The sequence below is a fragment of the Delphinapterus leucas genome, chromosome 7, assembly GCF_059928025.1.
Source record: "Delphinapterus leucas isolate spDelLeu-1000000601 "Yukka" chromosome 7, BTC_Dleu_Yukka2, whole genome shotgun sequence".
Lineage (NCBI taxonomy): Eukaryota > Metazoa > Chordata > Mammalia > Artiodactyla > Monodontidae > Delphinapterus > Delphinapterus leucas.
Window position 1 is genome coordinate 36350146 of NC_143135.1, and position 15593 is coordinate 36365738.

General features: G+C 49.2%; 1 protein-coding gene and 1 pseudogene across 2 annotated transcripts in view; one reads left to right on the top strand and one right to left on the bottom strand.

The window, feature by feature from the left end:
* Positions 1–15593, bottom strand: part of NAV2 (neuron navigator 2) — a 395564-nt gene that overhangs the window by 222785 nt on the left and 157186 nt on the right. For both annotated transcript variants that reach the window (XM_089915047.1, XM_022583768.3), the window contains exons 4-5: positions 11177–11249; positions 57–312 (exon numbers count right to left, since the gene is read on the bottom strand). In XM_089915047.1, coding sequence (XP_089771173.1) covers positions 57–312; positions 11177–11249 — 329 coding nt within the window. The remainder of the gene's footprint in view (positions 1–56; positions 313–11176; positions 11250–15593) is intronic.
* On the top strand, positions 3718–8352 carry LOC111179844 (26S proteasome non-ATPase regulatory subunit 9 pseudogene; annotated as a pseudogene).

A 15593-nucleotide genomic window follows, 5' to 3' on the forward strand; every position in this document is an offset into this window, starting at 1 on the left:
AGTGGGGCAGAAGGCCCCTGAAAAAAAGCAGAAGTATCATTTGGAGGAGAGCCCACCTGGACTGCATCTCAGCTTGTGCTTTTGACGGCTGGTGTGGCGCTGGCTGGTGAGGCTGGCACGGGGCTTGGGGAGCGGCGGGCACTTGTTGCTGAGGAGCGCCAGCCTGGCACTGGGAGGGGGCCCCGGCTGCCGGGGACACGGCAGGCAGCAGTGGCGAGGGGAGGTGCGGCTTCTGGGGCTGCTGCTGCTGCTTGTACCGGGAGAGGCTGAAGAAGAGGCCTAGAATGGCCTTGAGGTTTCCATTCCTGATTTCTGCAAGACAGTGAAGAGGTTCTGGTTAGAGGAGGAAGCCTTTCTGGGGAGCCCTGTCTCGCACCCTTTCAAGAGGCTGCTTCAGCCCTCGCACGAGTTTTAATTCCTCTAGGATATGACAGATTTCCTGAACACTTAATTGGTGTCCCAGTCAATTAAAATCAGGCCAAAACCACAAAGAAATTAGTTGATTCTCCTCACTGGGATTAGAGTGGATACCCGAGGCAAGCAGCAACTGGGATGTCTGGTGAGTGCCAGGGGGAAATTCTCAGGAAGGACACAACCGAAAAAGACAGAGTCCTGAGCAAGACCGTGCTTGTTCAGGACACAGAGCAAGCTGTCCAGGGACAGAAGCACTGAGGGAAACTCACCGGTCTCCACGCGACCCTGCCCAATCTGTGCTCTGTACTTCAAGCCACCCGGAGTGAGCCAGTGGCTGCCGACCCACTCCAAAATCCTCGCCCTGCTTCGCCCAATCATCCTGCCCTCAGAAGGCTCTGTGTCTCTCTTGCCCATTGAATAAATAACTTGAAATTGGGGTGGGTGTGGGAATAGGAGATAGGGGTTGTTTCTATAAGGAACTCACACAAAAATTCTCCTATATTAAAAGAAATTTGTGCAGAGTGGGGCTAAGAAAATTTTTTATTCCAGATGTAATTTTTCCAATGTTAAAAAGTGCATTTGCCTCGAGGCATGTATTAAGTGCTGCAGAGAAGGAATAAAATATTCATTCACAGGCAGAGACTGTGGACGCAAGGGTGTTTCCCCTTGGGCAATCCCTCCTTTTCTGCAGTTCTTTTAACACCAGATGCTGATGGCCAGGGTCTAAACTGACCCTGAGGGTAAAGTAATAGGGCCACCCAGCATGGGGGACAGAGAAGAAGGAACCTAGGGGCTCCCTCTGCTTTGCTTCCACCCTTAGGCAGAATTTCTTTTTCTGAACTGTCAAGGGGGTTAGAGGGAGTGGGGTTGGAGGAAGGGAAGCCCCCCTCCCCTGTGTGGGTAACACACACCTCCAAGTTAGCCCCAGGCTGGGCAAGAGGATGCTGACAAAGGAACCAGAGTTTCTTCCAAGGACCAGTTGAGGGGCAGAAGGCATGAATGGGGTTCTTTCAGAAACAAGCCCCGTTCCCTGCAAGCCTGTCAGTGCCCTGGGGTGTGATTCTGCTGATCAGGTCAGGCTGAATTACTTCCTGTTGGAGAGTTCCTCTTTCCAGCCTCTGAAGAAACTGACAATACAAACTACTAAAATCCAACTTTCACCCTCTGCGCTTTGGGAGCTAGCATGTGCTGATTGTGGGACAAAAGTGTCAGGAGCCCAGCTTTCAGAAAACCAAAGCCATGAGTTGCAGTCTGTACTCTACCACTTACTAGCTGTGCAACCCTGGACAAGTCACTTAATGTCTCTGGGCCTCAAGTGACAATATTGACACAGCTTGCCCCATCACACAGGGTTGTTTTGCAGATCAAACCAGAGCAGAGATGTGAAAGCACAACTCTAAACAGTCACGTCCTTCACTGGTCTCGGTTCCTGTATGACCACAGCAGCCTCAGAATCCTGTGGGAGATTCCCATGCAGCTCCGGTTTCATGCCTTAAGTTACGGTTTTTACCATGTGACCTTATAATTTATCATGCAAATTACATCATTTTTGAGAGTGGGAGGGAGACGTTCTTGATTACATTAGGAAAACAGGTGTAAGCCAGGGCTGACTTGGACAAGTCAAGATGCTCGTAAACCACTGTGTGCAATGCAGGGAGCACAGAAAGTTTCCCCAGATGTGGGAAAGTCCCCCAGTTTCTCTGGGTAGCTCAGCTTTAACCCTTCAGCTCTGCTTCCTTCTCCATCCTAAGGAAACCAAAGGAGAACACACCTGTGGCCTGTTCCGCTTCTGCTTCTAAATGTTCTGACAAGGACACCAGTGTCACAGAGTATGAGGCTTAGCTGGGATGATTCAGTTTATACATTGAGTTTTTGTAAGATTCAACCTCTGAGCCTCAGTGTTCTTCTTTAAGATGGGCATTTTCCTCACGGGCAGATGGAGGGTAAAGGGACACACCCCTGAGCCCTTAGCTGGACAGTGACAGGAGGCAGGACAGAATCAAGAGCTGGCGTGCAGGTGACGACCTGTTATGGAACTCGGGAAAACAATTTCCCCTCAAAATTGAACTCCCTGAAGGGTGAAAACAGAGCTATAATCATGACAGATGAAATCTATGTAAGATTTTAGTGCCTTTTATAGAGCTACTACTAATTAGTATATATCAAGAGAAGCTTTTTACATACATGATCCCATTTAATCCCTACAACCTGGAAAATGAGGCCTATTTTATCTCCCTTTTACTTAAGGGGAAACAGGCTCAGAAAGGTTTGCAACCTCTCCAAGGTAATAAATGCTGGAGCTGGGATCTGAATCGAGGTTTTCCAGCTCAAAGCCCAGGCTCCCAACATGGTGTAACCAGGCTACTTACATACCCATCATGGGTCGTGTATTGAAAAGCACACCAGATAATGTTTTATTTAAGTTAGCTCATGGCCATATAAGGATTCTTTATTCTCCTTCTAGAAGTATTCTTGTATTATGGGATGTGTCAAATATCCCATAATACATTTTTTTAAAACCATGCAAGAAAAACAAAGAAGGGAAGAACTAGCAATTCAGCATGTCCAAGGGCTCAGGGGTTGCCCCCTGCACAAAGCAGGCATATCCACATCGGGACCCCCTTAACCTACCTGCCCAGCCCAGGGCAGATGAATGGAGCTGGATCTGTCATATTCTCTCTCTGCTGTGGATGTTCAGTCATTTATCGTTCATAACTGTTCTATTACTCCTGAAAGCATCTTTTTATTTGTGACAGCGCAGTGCTCTCATAAATACACTTTTTCTTAGGAGGAAGCATCTTTTTTTTTTTTTTTTTTTTTTTTTTGAGGCACGCGGGCGTCTCACTGCTGTGGCCTCTCCCGTTGCGGAGCACAGGCTCCGGATGCGCAGGCTCAGCGGCCATGGCTCACGGGCCCAGCCGCTCCGCGGCATGTGGGATCTTCCCGGACCGGGGCACGAACCCGTGTCCCCTGCATCGGCAGGCGGACTCTCAACCACTGCGCCACCAGGGAAGCCCAAGAGGAAGCATTTTTATTATAAAGATCACTGATTGTTAGAGCCACAAAAGCCTTGGGTTTGAATCTCTCTAGTCCATCATTTATGGACTTCAAAGTTTTTCCAAGAGTCAACCTCTCTGAGCCGCAGTTTTCTTCTTTAAAATTGGCATATGTGTGCCACACCTTCCCCACAGGGATGCTATGAGAATTAACAGAGGATTAATGAGAAAATAAGGGCAACGCACCTAGGACATGGCCTGACTCTGTATTTCCCTTTTGGCTTCAGAAAATACCGTCATTGTACCTGCAGCCCCCTCAGAACTCAGCACAGAGCTCTTCAACCACGAGAAAACTAAGAAGCCCTTCTTCCTGCACATCCCCTCCAGGCCACAGCCACAGGCGTCAAAAAGAAAATCAACCATGATAATCTCATTTTACAGAAAACACAGTGGTCATCTTTTTAAAACAAACAAACAAACAAACCAGCTCTACTGAGATACAGTTTATATCCATAAAGTCAAGTGTGTGATGAGTTTTAGTAAGTTTAGTAAATTCTAGTTTTAGAATATCTCCATCACCCTGAAAAGTGCTCATCTGCAGTCAATTCCCAAACCCATTCCCCCAGGCAACCTCTGATCTGCTGTTTCTATGGATTTGCCTATTCTGGGCATTTCCCCGTAAACGACGATCATGTGATGTGCAGTCTTTTGCATCTGGCTTCTTCCGCGGAGCATCATGTTTTTAAGGTTCATCCAGGTGAGAGCGTTATCACTAGTTTGTCTCTTTATATTGCTGGGTATTATCCCATTATATGGATAGACCACATTTTATCCATTCACTAGTTGGCGGACGTTTGGACTGTTTAATTTTCTTTTCAGAACACAGGACTCAAGCGTGGTGAATGCTCTGTTTGGGAACGAGCCACACAGTTTATGCCATGGGTGGTCCAAAATAGCTAGAATTGTGTTCTCTTCCTATTTCCAAATGGCATTTTTCTGTGTGCCACGAGGCCTGGTAAGCTGGCTCCACAGGCTGTCTAAAAACAAAATCCACCAGCCCACAAAAATGTCCCCCTCATGACATTTCCCGAGGCTTCGGAAAAAGAACATCATTCTGTTTCTGATCAACTATCCTCACCCTCCTGATTTGTACAGAAGGAAATAACTGTAGACCTAGAGAGATATGACTTGTTTAAGGAGACATGAGCTAGGCTGGTATCTAAACCAGCATGAGAACCCTGTTCTTCTTTCTCTCCTATGGCTGCACCCACGTAAACAGAAGAATAAACTACACGGGCCATAGTCCAATTTCCACTAGAATTCAGTATGGCGTTGATTCTGAACCTCCTTGGGTTCTGACTGATCTCCGTAACCACTGGCTGGCGATAATCTGCATGGATGCTTTAGGGGGATGTTGGGCAAGAAGGGAGGATAATAGAGTTATTCTCTTTCAATATTGTTTAAAAGAAACCTCAGGCCTGCTTTAGGAAGGCATAATCGTTGGAATAATCTAATACAAAGAAACCTGCTTTGTAGGAAAGGGATTGGGAGCCAAAGGGAAGGCTGCCTCAGACCGCAGTCTCAGAATTCCTATTCAATCCCCTTAAGCCACGGTGTAAGGTCAGCGGGCTGATTCGGGATTGTGGATTCTGTGGCATTGCTCCTCCAGCTGGGCCGTCTACATCACCCACATTCAGCGCGTAACTTTCCACCCCACTCTGCAGCCCTTCTGTGCAATGCTCAGCAAAGCCCCTCAGCGCCTGCCCACAGGGGAGGTGGACGAGGGGGTGGGAACAGAGCCAACAGGGCCCCCTGCCGGTGAAGGACAGAAATGGCCCCGCTCACCGCCAAACTCAGGTGACGTGGGTAGGGAGAGCCGGAGACAATCTACGTGCTGCTTTTACCCTAACTGTCCAGAAAAAGCGCCTGCTTTCTGGCTCAGGATGAAAGGAGGAGACAGCTCAGCATCAGGTCTCTGGCCATCAGGGCAGCAAACCCAGGTCTGAACAAATCAAGTCGGCAACCACTTTCACTCCTAAAGCACATACGCCCTGTTAGAGTCACCTGGAAGCATCTTCCTGCCTCTGTTTCTCCAACCTGGAAGATGAATAAAAAGCTAGTCCTTTGTTCCCATATTACCTATGCCCCAACGTCTATCTAAATTTCCCTTCACCTTCCTTTTCCGATTGGTGAAAGCCTATTCAACTTGTAAAAACCAGGAGAAACATCACCGTCTCTGAGAAGCCCCTGCCTGCCCCAGGCAGAGCTGATCATAGCCTTCTTTGGGCACCACTGGATCCTGTACACACCACCAGCACAGCTCTCTCACTAACTGGAATTTAAAGCTAGTTTTGTATGACTAATGTGACTCTCCGTGTACGCCGGTGCCTAGCACTGTGCCTGGCATATAGATGTGCCCGGCAAATGCGTGCTTAAACAAATAGGATATGTCTTCACCTCCAGACCTCCGCTTCCCCATTACAGGAGGATGGGCTCAGGGCCAGGTAGCGCAAACCCCAGGTGTTCTCAAAACCCCCAGGGATAAAGGCCATTCCTCCTCACAGGAACAGGTTTACAGATGGCTGTGACAGGTGGACAGGTGGAGTGAGGGGTTGAAGTGATCTGGAAAATCACCCCGGGCAGGCTGAGGCCCAAGCTCACAGGACTCTGGCAAGTCTCCAGGAGCAAGCGGATGGGTCCGATCTTGGGGAACACGCAGGGGACAGGAAAAGCCCCAAACCAGCAGCATCTCCACAGGGCTCACCTGGGCCTGCAGCCCCTGCTCGCAGGCATCAGCTGTCTGTGCCCTGGAACAAAGGCTTCCTGTGACTCTCTCGCAGGCAGGCCAGGACAGGGCCTGAGCTGCTGAGATGCTTCAAGGACGGGTGCACACACACCCCCGGGTTCCAAACCTGGCTTTAGTCCCTGGGAAAGGGTGGAGATGTGCCTATGAGGCTTTCCAACCGCTGATTTTTTTTTTTTTTAATCAGAGGAGGAGCCTCAGGGCAATCGATCATCTTCAAAAGGAAAACAAAGAGCATTAATATTACATGATTTCGCTCGGGTGTCCGCGGTCAGGAAACCGGCAGTCCGGGCTCCCGGGCCGAGGTTCACGATGTCGGAGAAGGAAACGAGGCAGAGCGGAGGCTCCCCAGAGGCCAGCGGGGTGACTGTCAGCGACATACAGGAACTGATACGGCGCAAGGAGGAGGTCGAGGCGCAAATCAAAGCCAGTTATGACGTGCTGGAGAGCCAAAAAGGCATCGGGATGAACGAGCCACTGGTGGGCTGCGAGGGCTACCCCCGGGCAGACGTGGACCTGTGCCAAGTCCGAACCGCGAGGCGCAACATCGTCTGCCTGCGGAACGATCACAAGGCGGTGATGAAGCAGGTGGAGGAGGCCCAGCACCAGCTGCATGCTCGCGACAAGGAGAAGCAGGCCCGGGACCTGGCCGAGGCCCGCAGGGAGGCCATGAGCCTCAGCCCTGCTCAGGCCTTCGCCATAGCGAACAGCATCAGCCCCGGCTCCCCTGCCAGCATCGCAGGTCTGCAAGGTGGATGACGAGACAGTGGAATTTGGCTCTGTGAACACCCAAAACTTCGAGTCGCTGCAGAACATTGGCAGTGTGGCCCAGCACAGTGAGGGGAAGGCCCTGAACGCGACAGCAAAACGCAGAGGGGAGAAATACCAGCTTAGACTCGTGCCAACACGCTGGGCGGGAAAAGGACTGCTGGGCTGCAACATTATTCCTTTGCAAAGATGACTGTCCCTGGGGAACAGAAACAGGAAAGCATATTCCCTTGCCTCAGACTTGGGTCTAGTGGGCATTTCCTCCTTCTCTTCTCTTCCTTAAGCTCAAGGATCTGGAAGAGGCTGGGAGCCTGAACTTCTAGGTGATGGAAACGCTGTGGCCTCCCAGTGTGATCTCTTGGGATTAACGCATTGTTAAAATCTCGATTTGTGTTTAGCATCTTTTGCAAATTAGGCCATGGCCCTAAATGGGAATCCTGTGGATTGTGAGCAAGTGGGCGGGAGTTATTCTGGTAGGTGCTGATGCGACTTTATTCTTCTAGAAATTTTGGTGTTTTTCCCCCAAATAAACAGTTTTACAGTGTTAAAAAAAAAAAAATTACATGATTTCTTTCAACACTATAACGATTTTCTAGTAGTTATGGGGGTGGTTAGAAGTGTAGATGGTGGCGAGCAGTATAAAATACCAGGACTTGAATCAGCAGATGTGAGTAGCTTGACCACTGCTGACGCTGTGGGCCTCCCTTTTGCCACATGGAACAATCTCTTTGGGCCACAGTCTCCTCATCTGTAAGACGGGGTAATAACGAATACTGATCTCGGAAGGTTGCTGTGGGGGATTAAATAGGATATAAACTAAAATGTGTACGACACTTAGCCCAGTGACTGTACATGGCGGGTCCTCAATACATGATTTCCACTCCTATAACTTAACAGTATGTCAAATGGAGGTACTTCCTGTAGCCCTGAAATTGTGAATAAGGCCCATTTGAGGAAAACAGGCTCCAAGTACCCTTGCTTTGTAAGTTCAAGGAACTGACAGAAGTTGGGACCAGTCACCCTCCCACAGGACTGCACTAGTCCAGAGTCAGTCTTACAACCCAAGACCATCATCACCGGCCTCTACCCACTGCGCCCAAAGTCAATATAAGAAGATCCGGACGAGAGAATGTCACTGAGGGGGGCGTGGGTGGCCACGACTGATGATCACAGAGCCAGGATATCTCCTCCCCTCACCAAGGAACAAGACAGCGGGGCCCTTGCACTCCTTGAAGTCGAGGGAGTAGAGGCTTCAAGAGAATAACTCCAGGTGGTGGTGCTGGTGTGTCCCAGCTGGGACACCTGCTTAGCAGGGACCTGGCAGATCTGCCTGTTGGCCACCTAAGCTGGGGAGAAAGAGCTGGAGAGAGATTGTATGGCGGGGACTTCCAGGCGACAGGAGGCCTGTTCCATCACTACAAGTGGAAGATAGAGCCCACACGTTCCTGCTGCTCTATGGTGGGTAACGCAGGGACTGTGAGACTGAGGCCTACGGCCTTACCAGGACCACCTTCGTGTGGGGACGAAGAGGGGCCTGAATCAGGGGGATGGAATGTGATGGCTACCAGCTGGGGGTGAGCCAGAAGAGCGGTCAAATCTCACAAGAGACTACCGAGGCCCTGGGAGCAGCATGGGAGTGAGTGCCGGTCAGCAGGAGGGCATGCAGAGACCCCCAGTGGGGACAGTGGCAATGATGGCCCACCAAGAGGAGGGCAGCAACCTCACCACCAGCAGAACTCTGCTGCCTCTGCTGCTGCCCCAATCCTGGAGGCTCAGGCACAGGAATGAGGGAAGGGAAATGAGGTCAAGTCCTCACACCCCCCAGCCCCCCTCAACCTTCCAAAGCCACCTGCACTGGGGGGCATCGGGGAAAAGAGCTTTGAGTCTGAGACTGAAGTTTAAAAATGAACAAGACTGAGTCCTAAGTACTGACATAATCTGTTCCAATAACTGCACAAGACTGAGGAGAATGGGTTCTGGCCCAGGTATCATTAAATTAGTCTCAACCAAGCAGGAAAGATGGGGGTCAACATAGCACAGGTGGGGGCAGTTACTGAAAAACTTACTGCATGGTTATACCCCAGTGACTGATTCCTCAACACACTGGTTCCAGTCTGCTCTTCTCTGCTCAGACTCACAAGGGCCACATCCCACCACCGACCAGGGGGCTGGGGCTGAGTCTGTCTGCACAATATGCCTTCATGGGCTGCCCAGCATCTTCCGAGACAGTGTTCCAGCCAACAAAGGTTCTAGATCTTTTTTGATTTCTTTCACCCGTACATGGCACGCCCACATTTTATCCATCTGCCTTCCGCAAAGACACCATGAACAGGAGCTCCGAAATCACAGATCTGGGTTCCAATCCTGGCCCCGCCACTTACTCACTGCGGGCTTCATAACTTCTTCCAGGGAAAATTTCCTCATCTGTAAACTCAGCATATTATAAATTCCAGCGTCAGTTGTGAGAGCTGGAGCTGATGCAGATAAAAGCCTTCAAAGCACAGTTGGTACTTACTCATTCAACAAATATTTGTTGAGTAGATTCTCTACGCCTTAAGGTATAGAGAAGATGGGGCAGGGGAGAGACAGGACAGGCAGAAGGCAGGACAATGGGTAGACAGATGGCGGGGTGGCCAGGGTCACCTCCAGGCCACATGAGATGAAGCTGGCCTACAGAGTCTGCATCCCCTGGAGCCCTTTCTGCTAAGCGTGACTTGTAGGAGAGAAGCCCCTGCTGATGCTCTGCTGCGGGTGGGGTGCACAGGCCCGGGATCCAATCACGCCCAGGACCTAGGAGGAATGTGTGCCTGCCACCTCCACCAGCACGAGAACTCTCTACCAGGAGGAAGCAATGTGTTCCTTGGAATAGAAATTCGCATCTCCCTACCTCTCCATGGAAACACCAACACCAACCCCTCACGCCCCAGCGATGCGCATGCCACATGCCATTCAGCCTAGACCTCATCCCCCCCAGGAGGAGGGCCCAGAGCAAAGGAATCCTCCATGGACCCTTCTCTCAGAGCTGAGATTAAGGCTGACCACCGAAAGCTGCCTCAGAGACCTCTGGAAGCAGTGTGACCGTGTCTGACCCGGGGCAGCCCCAGCCTGTTAGAGGTCCCACTTGGGGAATTCCGTGCAGAGACACGAGACACCAATAGCGGCCGCACACCCGCAACACTGGAAGAGACTACAGTTCAGAAACACAGCCAGGAAAACCAAGCTTTCACCACACAGCAGAGCAAAGGCAAGGAACAGGCCCCAAAAGGATCACGCTTGCAAACCTACGCTACACTGGGCTGCGTCCTTCCGCACCGCTCCCCGCCTCCCCAACCCTAACTACCAGAGTCAATGCTAACCAGCAACTCTGCAAAACGCGACCAGGATAGGGAAAGGTGGTGTCATCTGAGGCCCATGCTGCTCTACCTGTTCTGGGAAAACTGGAGGAGGTGCAGCCTAATGAGTTTGGGAGGATGCTGGGGCCTACGGCCGCTCGGCAGCTAGCAGCTGCTTGTATCTACAAACAGGAGAGAGACAGAGCAAGTTTCCAGAGTGAGCTGTTGCCCGAGGAAGCTGAGAATTCAGGCCGGCCATCTCCAGACCAACACCTAATGAACAGCGAACCGCCGGCCAACGCTAATGTGCTAATTAGCCACAAAATTGGAGTTAATGAAAAACTAATCACGGTGTCAAAATGGAGCACCTCATTAATAAATCATATGCTTTTTTTTTGGGCGGGGGGAGCTAGGAAAAGTGCTGCTTCTTCTAATAAAATTAAGAGAGAAGGATTAGGCATTTTTCCCTGGGAACTTGCACAGTTTAAATATGCTCTGTGGTTAAGTGTTCTCTCTCCCACAGATAAGGCTTGGCTTGATAATTAACTAAATTGCCGGTCGCGTGAATCAAATCGGTGTTGTTTGATGAATCCCTTCTCAAAGAGAAGCAGCTCCGTCTTTACTGCTCCCCCCGTGTCTTGCCGACAAGACTGGCACAGTTGGATTGGCACTCTCAGAGATTCCTTAGGTTGTCAAAAAGTTGGAGTGCAGACAAGCATTGAGTGGCCTCAAAACCCGAAAGAGACAAAACCGGAAAAGCCCACCAGCACCCCTTGGCTTAACCCTAAAAATGTCATGAATAAGTAACAGGTGGGCATTTCGAATGATTAAAGGGCAGCTTTATGACAAGGGCTCAGACTCACCTTCTGCAGACAGCCCCTGGATGTTTATTCCCTTAGCCGCCAGGAAATTCAAGCAGGCATCTATGTTTTCAATCTAGGGGGGGAAAAGAAAACAATATACACTCAATAAATGTTCAGTCTTCTCCAGAGCCATCTCTTATTAGGAACAAAAGCCTATGTCAGCGAGAGGGTTCATTGCGCATTTGCTAAGGTTCTCAAAGAGGAAAAAATGACATGAAAACACCGGATGGATAGATGGATGCAGGTCAATACTCTCCTTTGTCTGTACTTGCACAGGAAAAGGCTACCTAATAGCCCAACCACACGCAGCGCCAAAAGTCAAGGCCTTGGATTGCTCACGGCTGCCAAAAAGAACCAGGGCGGAATTGCAGCTCTCGTGTTGATCACTGTCACCAGTGCTATCCTGAACACTTGAGCGGCTGCCAGAAACACAGAGGTGGGGACAAGGTTAGGAGACCCTTCCACCTACCAGCAGCTGGGAGAGACTTCCCAGCCCCCGAGGAGGTGGGCAGTTAAGCATAAAAAGAGTGAATGGGCGTCTCAGCAGGAATCTGGGTAGTGTTTACTCACAAAATTCTCAGGATGGCAGGCATCGCAGAGGACGGGGGAGAGCTGCAAACTCACCGAACCTCTCTGTCCTCTGTGTTTTCTGTGGCAGAAGGGACCCGACCCCACCAGGGTCTGGGAGGCCTCCCAGGCTTTCCAGGGCTGATGCCACGGCCAAGGGCAAGCTCACGTCCAGCCCTCAGGAAGGAGCAGTTAGATCATTCCCAAAGGTCTGATATGCCTTCACTTGTCAGGGCTAATTATTTTTTGGTCTACAGGAAACTGTTCGGGCTCGAGTCATGTCAACGGTGACCAAAAATAAGAGAAAGTGCCTCGGACTTGGCACAGGGAACTTCGGATTTCACACGGCTTGCCTTTCACAGCGGAGATCTTCCTCACCTCCGCAACCCCTCAGCCCCCGCCCGACTTCCCAGGCTCCAGCCAAAAGCTTATGAACTCCAACCAGTATTTGACCCATGGGGTTTGTTGTGAACTCATAAATGACTCTCTTTCACAGCGTACATGTGACCCTTCTCCCTCCCCTCCCCCCAGCAATATCCTGATGGTTCCTTCAGAGCCACAGAGTGAAGTGTCTCCGTTTTACGAGCTCTCATTTGAGTACAGCCTGGCTCCAAGGCAGTCTTCCTGAAGTTCATGTCCACCCTCCCCTGATGTCTGGCATTCTCCTTCTCTGCTCCCGGTCTTCACAGCTTCCAAACACGTTAAATTAAGCTCAGGGACACCTGAATAAAACTGCATCCATTCTAAAAGAATCCGCTCAACCCTGAGCTTGAGGTCACTCCATCCTCACAGTTTTGAGCTCAGGTTCCCAATCTCTTTCCCAGCTAACAGCTCACCTTCCAGGGTCTTCATCTGGGAGGCATTTTTTCATCTCTAAGAAAAGGGGTAGAATGCAATTTCCTACCAACGAAATAAATGCCTATGCTACACGTTATGCCTGCCACCATCGCAGAAAATCATTTCTCACAGAGAGGGAGGAAAAATGAGATGGCTTTAAATGAGATGGCCTTAAACTCTCCTTTCTTCTTTCCAACGCAGGATGACTGACAGTGACAACCAAGTGCTACCACCTTGGAGGGAAGGGGGGCGAGGGGGAGCACGAAGAAGGAAGAGAATGGCTGGGAGGACCCTGTGCAAGGTGTTTTGGAGCAATCGGCTTCCATGTAGAAGTGTAATAAACACCATCTCTCTAAATGTTATTGCACTCCATTACAAAACCCTGCTTTTGAGAAAATACCAATCCTTATTTCATGATACTGTATAGAGTGGTAATAGACCAAAACCATTCAAAAGGATTTGTGGCCTCTACACAAAGGCACTAGTATTGAAATCACAGTAAACTTATAAAATTCCTCGTCTACCGCTTGTCTCTTCCTATAATCCTATCCTACTTTTTCTTTTTGGTGTGTATTTATTGTTTATCTATTTTTTTTAATTTATTTTATTGAAGTATAACCGATTTACAATATTGTGCTAATTTCTCTGTACAGCAAAGTGATTCAGTCATATATACATTCTTTTCCATTGTGGTTTATCACAGGACACTGAACACAGTACCCTGAGCTATACAGGACCCTACCCTACTTCTTCTAATATAATATCTTACACATGGCTCTGAAGGGAGGCTTTGGCAATTATGACCCCATAGCAAATGAGAAGAGAAATCGGACCACCCCTGAATCTGTTAATGCAAAATCAAAAATAGGGCACTTGGTATTGATATTTATCCTGGGAAGTGTCATGTAGGTGGGCTGACATGGGTAGGTTTAGTTTTTCAGCAACAGTGTGGCAGTGTGGCACTAAATACAAAAAAAGGGACACCTGCCAACATATGCAAGAAAAGCACTGCTCTTACTAACACTGCAATTCTATAGAATTTTCCCTCCAAGGAGCATGAAGTACGTTTCCTTGTCACATCTATGGAGCATCTGATGTATGTAGCACCACTTGAAGTCCATGGTAGGACTTCCCTGGTAGAGAAGTGGTTAAGAATCCGCCTGCCAATGCAGGGGACACGGGTTCGATCCCTGGTCTGGGAAGATCCCACGTGCCGCAGAGCAACTAAGCCCGTGTGCCACAACTACTGAGCCTGCGCTCTAGAGAGCCCACGCGCCACGACTACTGAGCCCGTGTGCCACAACTACTGAGCCTGTGCTCTAGAGTCCACGTGCCACAACTACTGAAGCCTGCGCACCTAGAGCCCGTGCTCCACAACAAAAGAAGCCACTGCAATGAGAAGCCCGCGCACCGCAACGAAGAGTAGCCCTGGCTCGACGCAACTAGAGAAAGCCCGCGGGTAGCAACGAAGACCCAATGCAGCCAAAAATAAATAAATAAATAAATAAATAAATAAATAAATAAATAAATAAATAAATAAATAATAAATAAATAATAAATAAAAAGAAAGTCCACGGCAATTTCTTCTTGCAAGGCTACCCTTGGTACATTTCAATTCACCCATGGGGCTTTCTTTTTAAATGTTAAATTCTGTTAAGGGGAGAAATAATTATAAACAGAATATTTACCTAGAATATTTCCTCTCTTGTTGATTTTTGTTACAGTCCTATCATTCTGTCAACCAATTTCATAATTTTGATCGATAGTTCTTTGCTGAGTAAGGGAGACTGGGAAAGGAAGAAGATTTTGCCCCCCAGGGGGCATGTGGCCACATTTTGGGTTGTCACAACACTGAGGGAAACGGACATCTAGTGAGCAGAGGCGAAGGATGCTGCTAAACACCCTACAAGGCACACATCAGTTCCCTCCCAACAAAGAATTATCCAACCCCAAATGTCAGCAGTGCCAAGGGTGAGAAACCTGAGGGATATGATTCTTTCAATCACTCAATCAACATCATTGTGTGGATGTCTGTTCTGTGCCAGGCATTGTGCTCGATTCTTTTGACAGTGTTGGTCGAGTCTTCCCCCAAGTCCAGGAGCCCACATTTACATAATCCTTCTCTTTAGGGTCCACAGAGCCACTCGACATACACCCCCTGACTCCCGTCCATTTCCAGGAGAATCAGAGCATATAAACAAGGGAAGCACTAGGATCTCCCTACATTAGGTGAAGGAGGAGACCTAAGGGCACTAGGAAAGCTTTCTCCTAAAGAGGAGATGAAACGGGGGACGCTATCCAGACGGCCAGATTGCACTCCCAGAAAATGTAAAACCTGAAAATAAGAACTTGGGTCGTCATTTAAAAGACGATTCATAAGCCCATCAAGCGCCTTGAATTTTTTCCCCTCTACCGTGAATTCTCAGCTCACAGAGGAGTTCAAAAAACATTCCTCAAGTTTCAAATCCACTGTTTAATAATGTTCCATTAAGGCTAAAAATCACTCCCGACAAGGCGGCCGAGACCCACGCTCTTTTCATCTGCACCCCAGGAAGGGCACGGGGCTGGGAAGCAGCATAGGGTCAGATGTGGATTCCAACCTCCCGCTTCACTTGGAATGAGATCAGAAGAGGAGAATGTTTCTTTGATCCACGCTCTCTTGTGATTCAAATTCACCTTAAGGTTTTCTTATAAATACTGTTCAGGTAAACAATCCATCCTCCAGTACGACTGAGGTTGCAAACTCCCACCACATCCCTGGAGGGGACAGGACGGTGGCAGGACCCTGGGGCACTCAGCACAGCACAGTGAGGCCCTAGTGCCCATCTCTAGCGAGGCTCATGGCTCATATGGGATCCAGACATGCAGTGCAAGATGCGGATAGGATCCTGTTAAAGTTGAGAGGCAGAGTGAAGGCAAAGACTCTTAACCAGCAAAGTATGTAAATACAACGAAAGTTGTTCATTAACACATAGCGGCCAATATAAACTACTTTCCAAAATTAGCTGAAAAA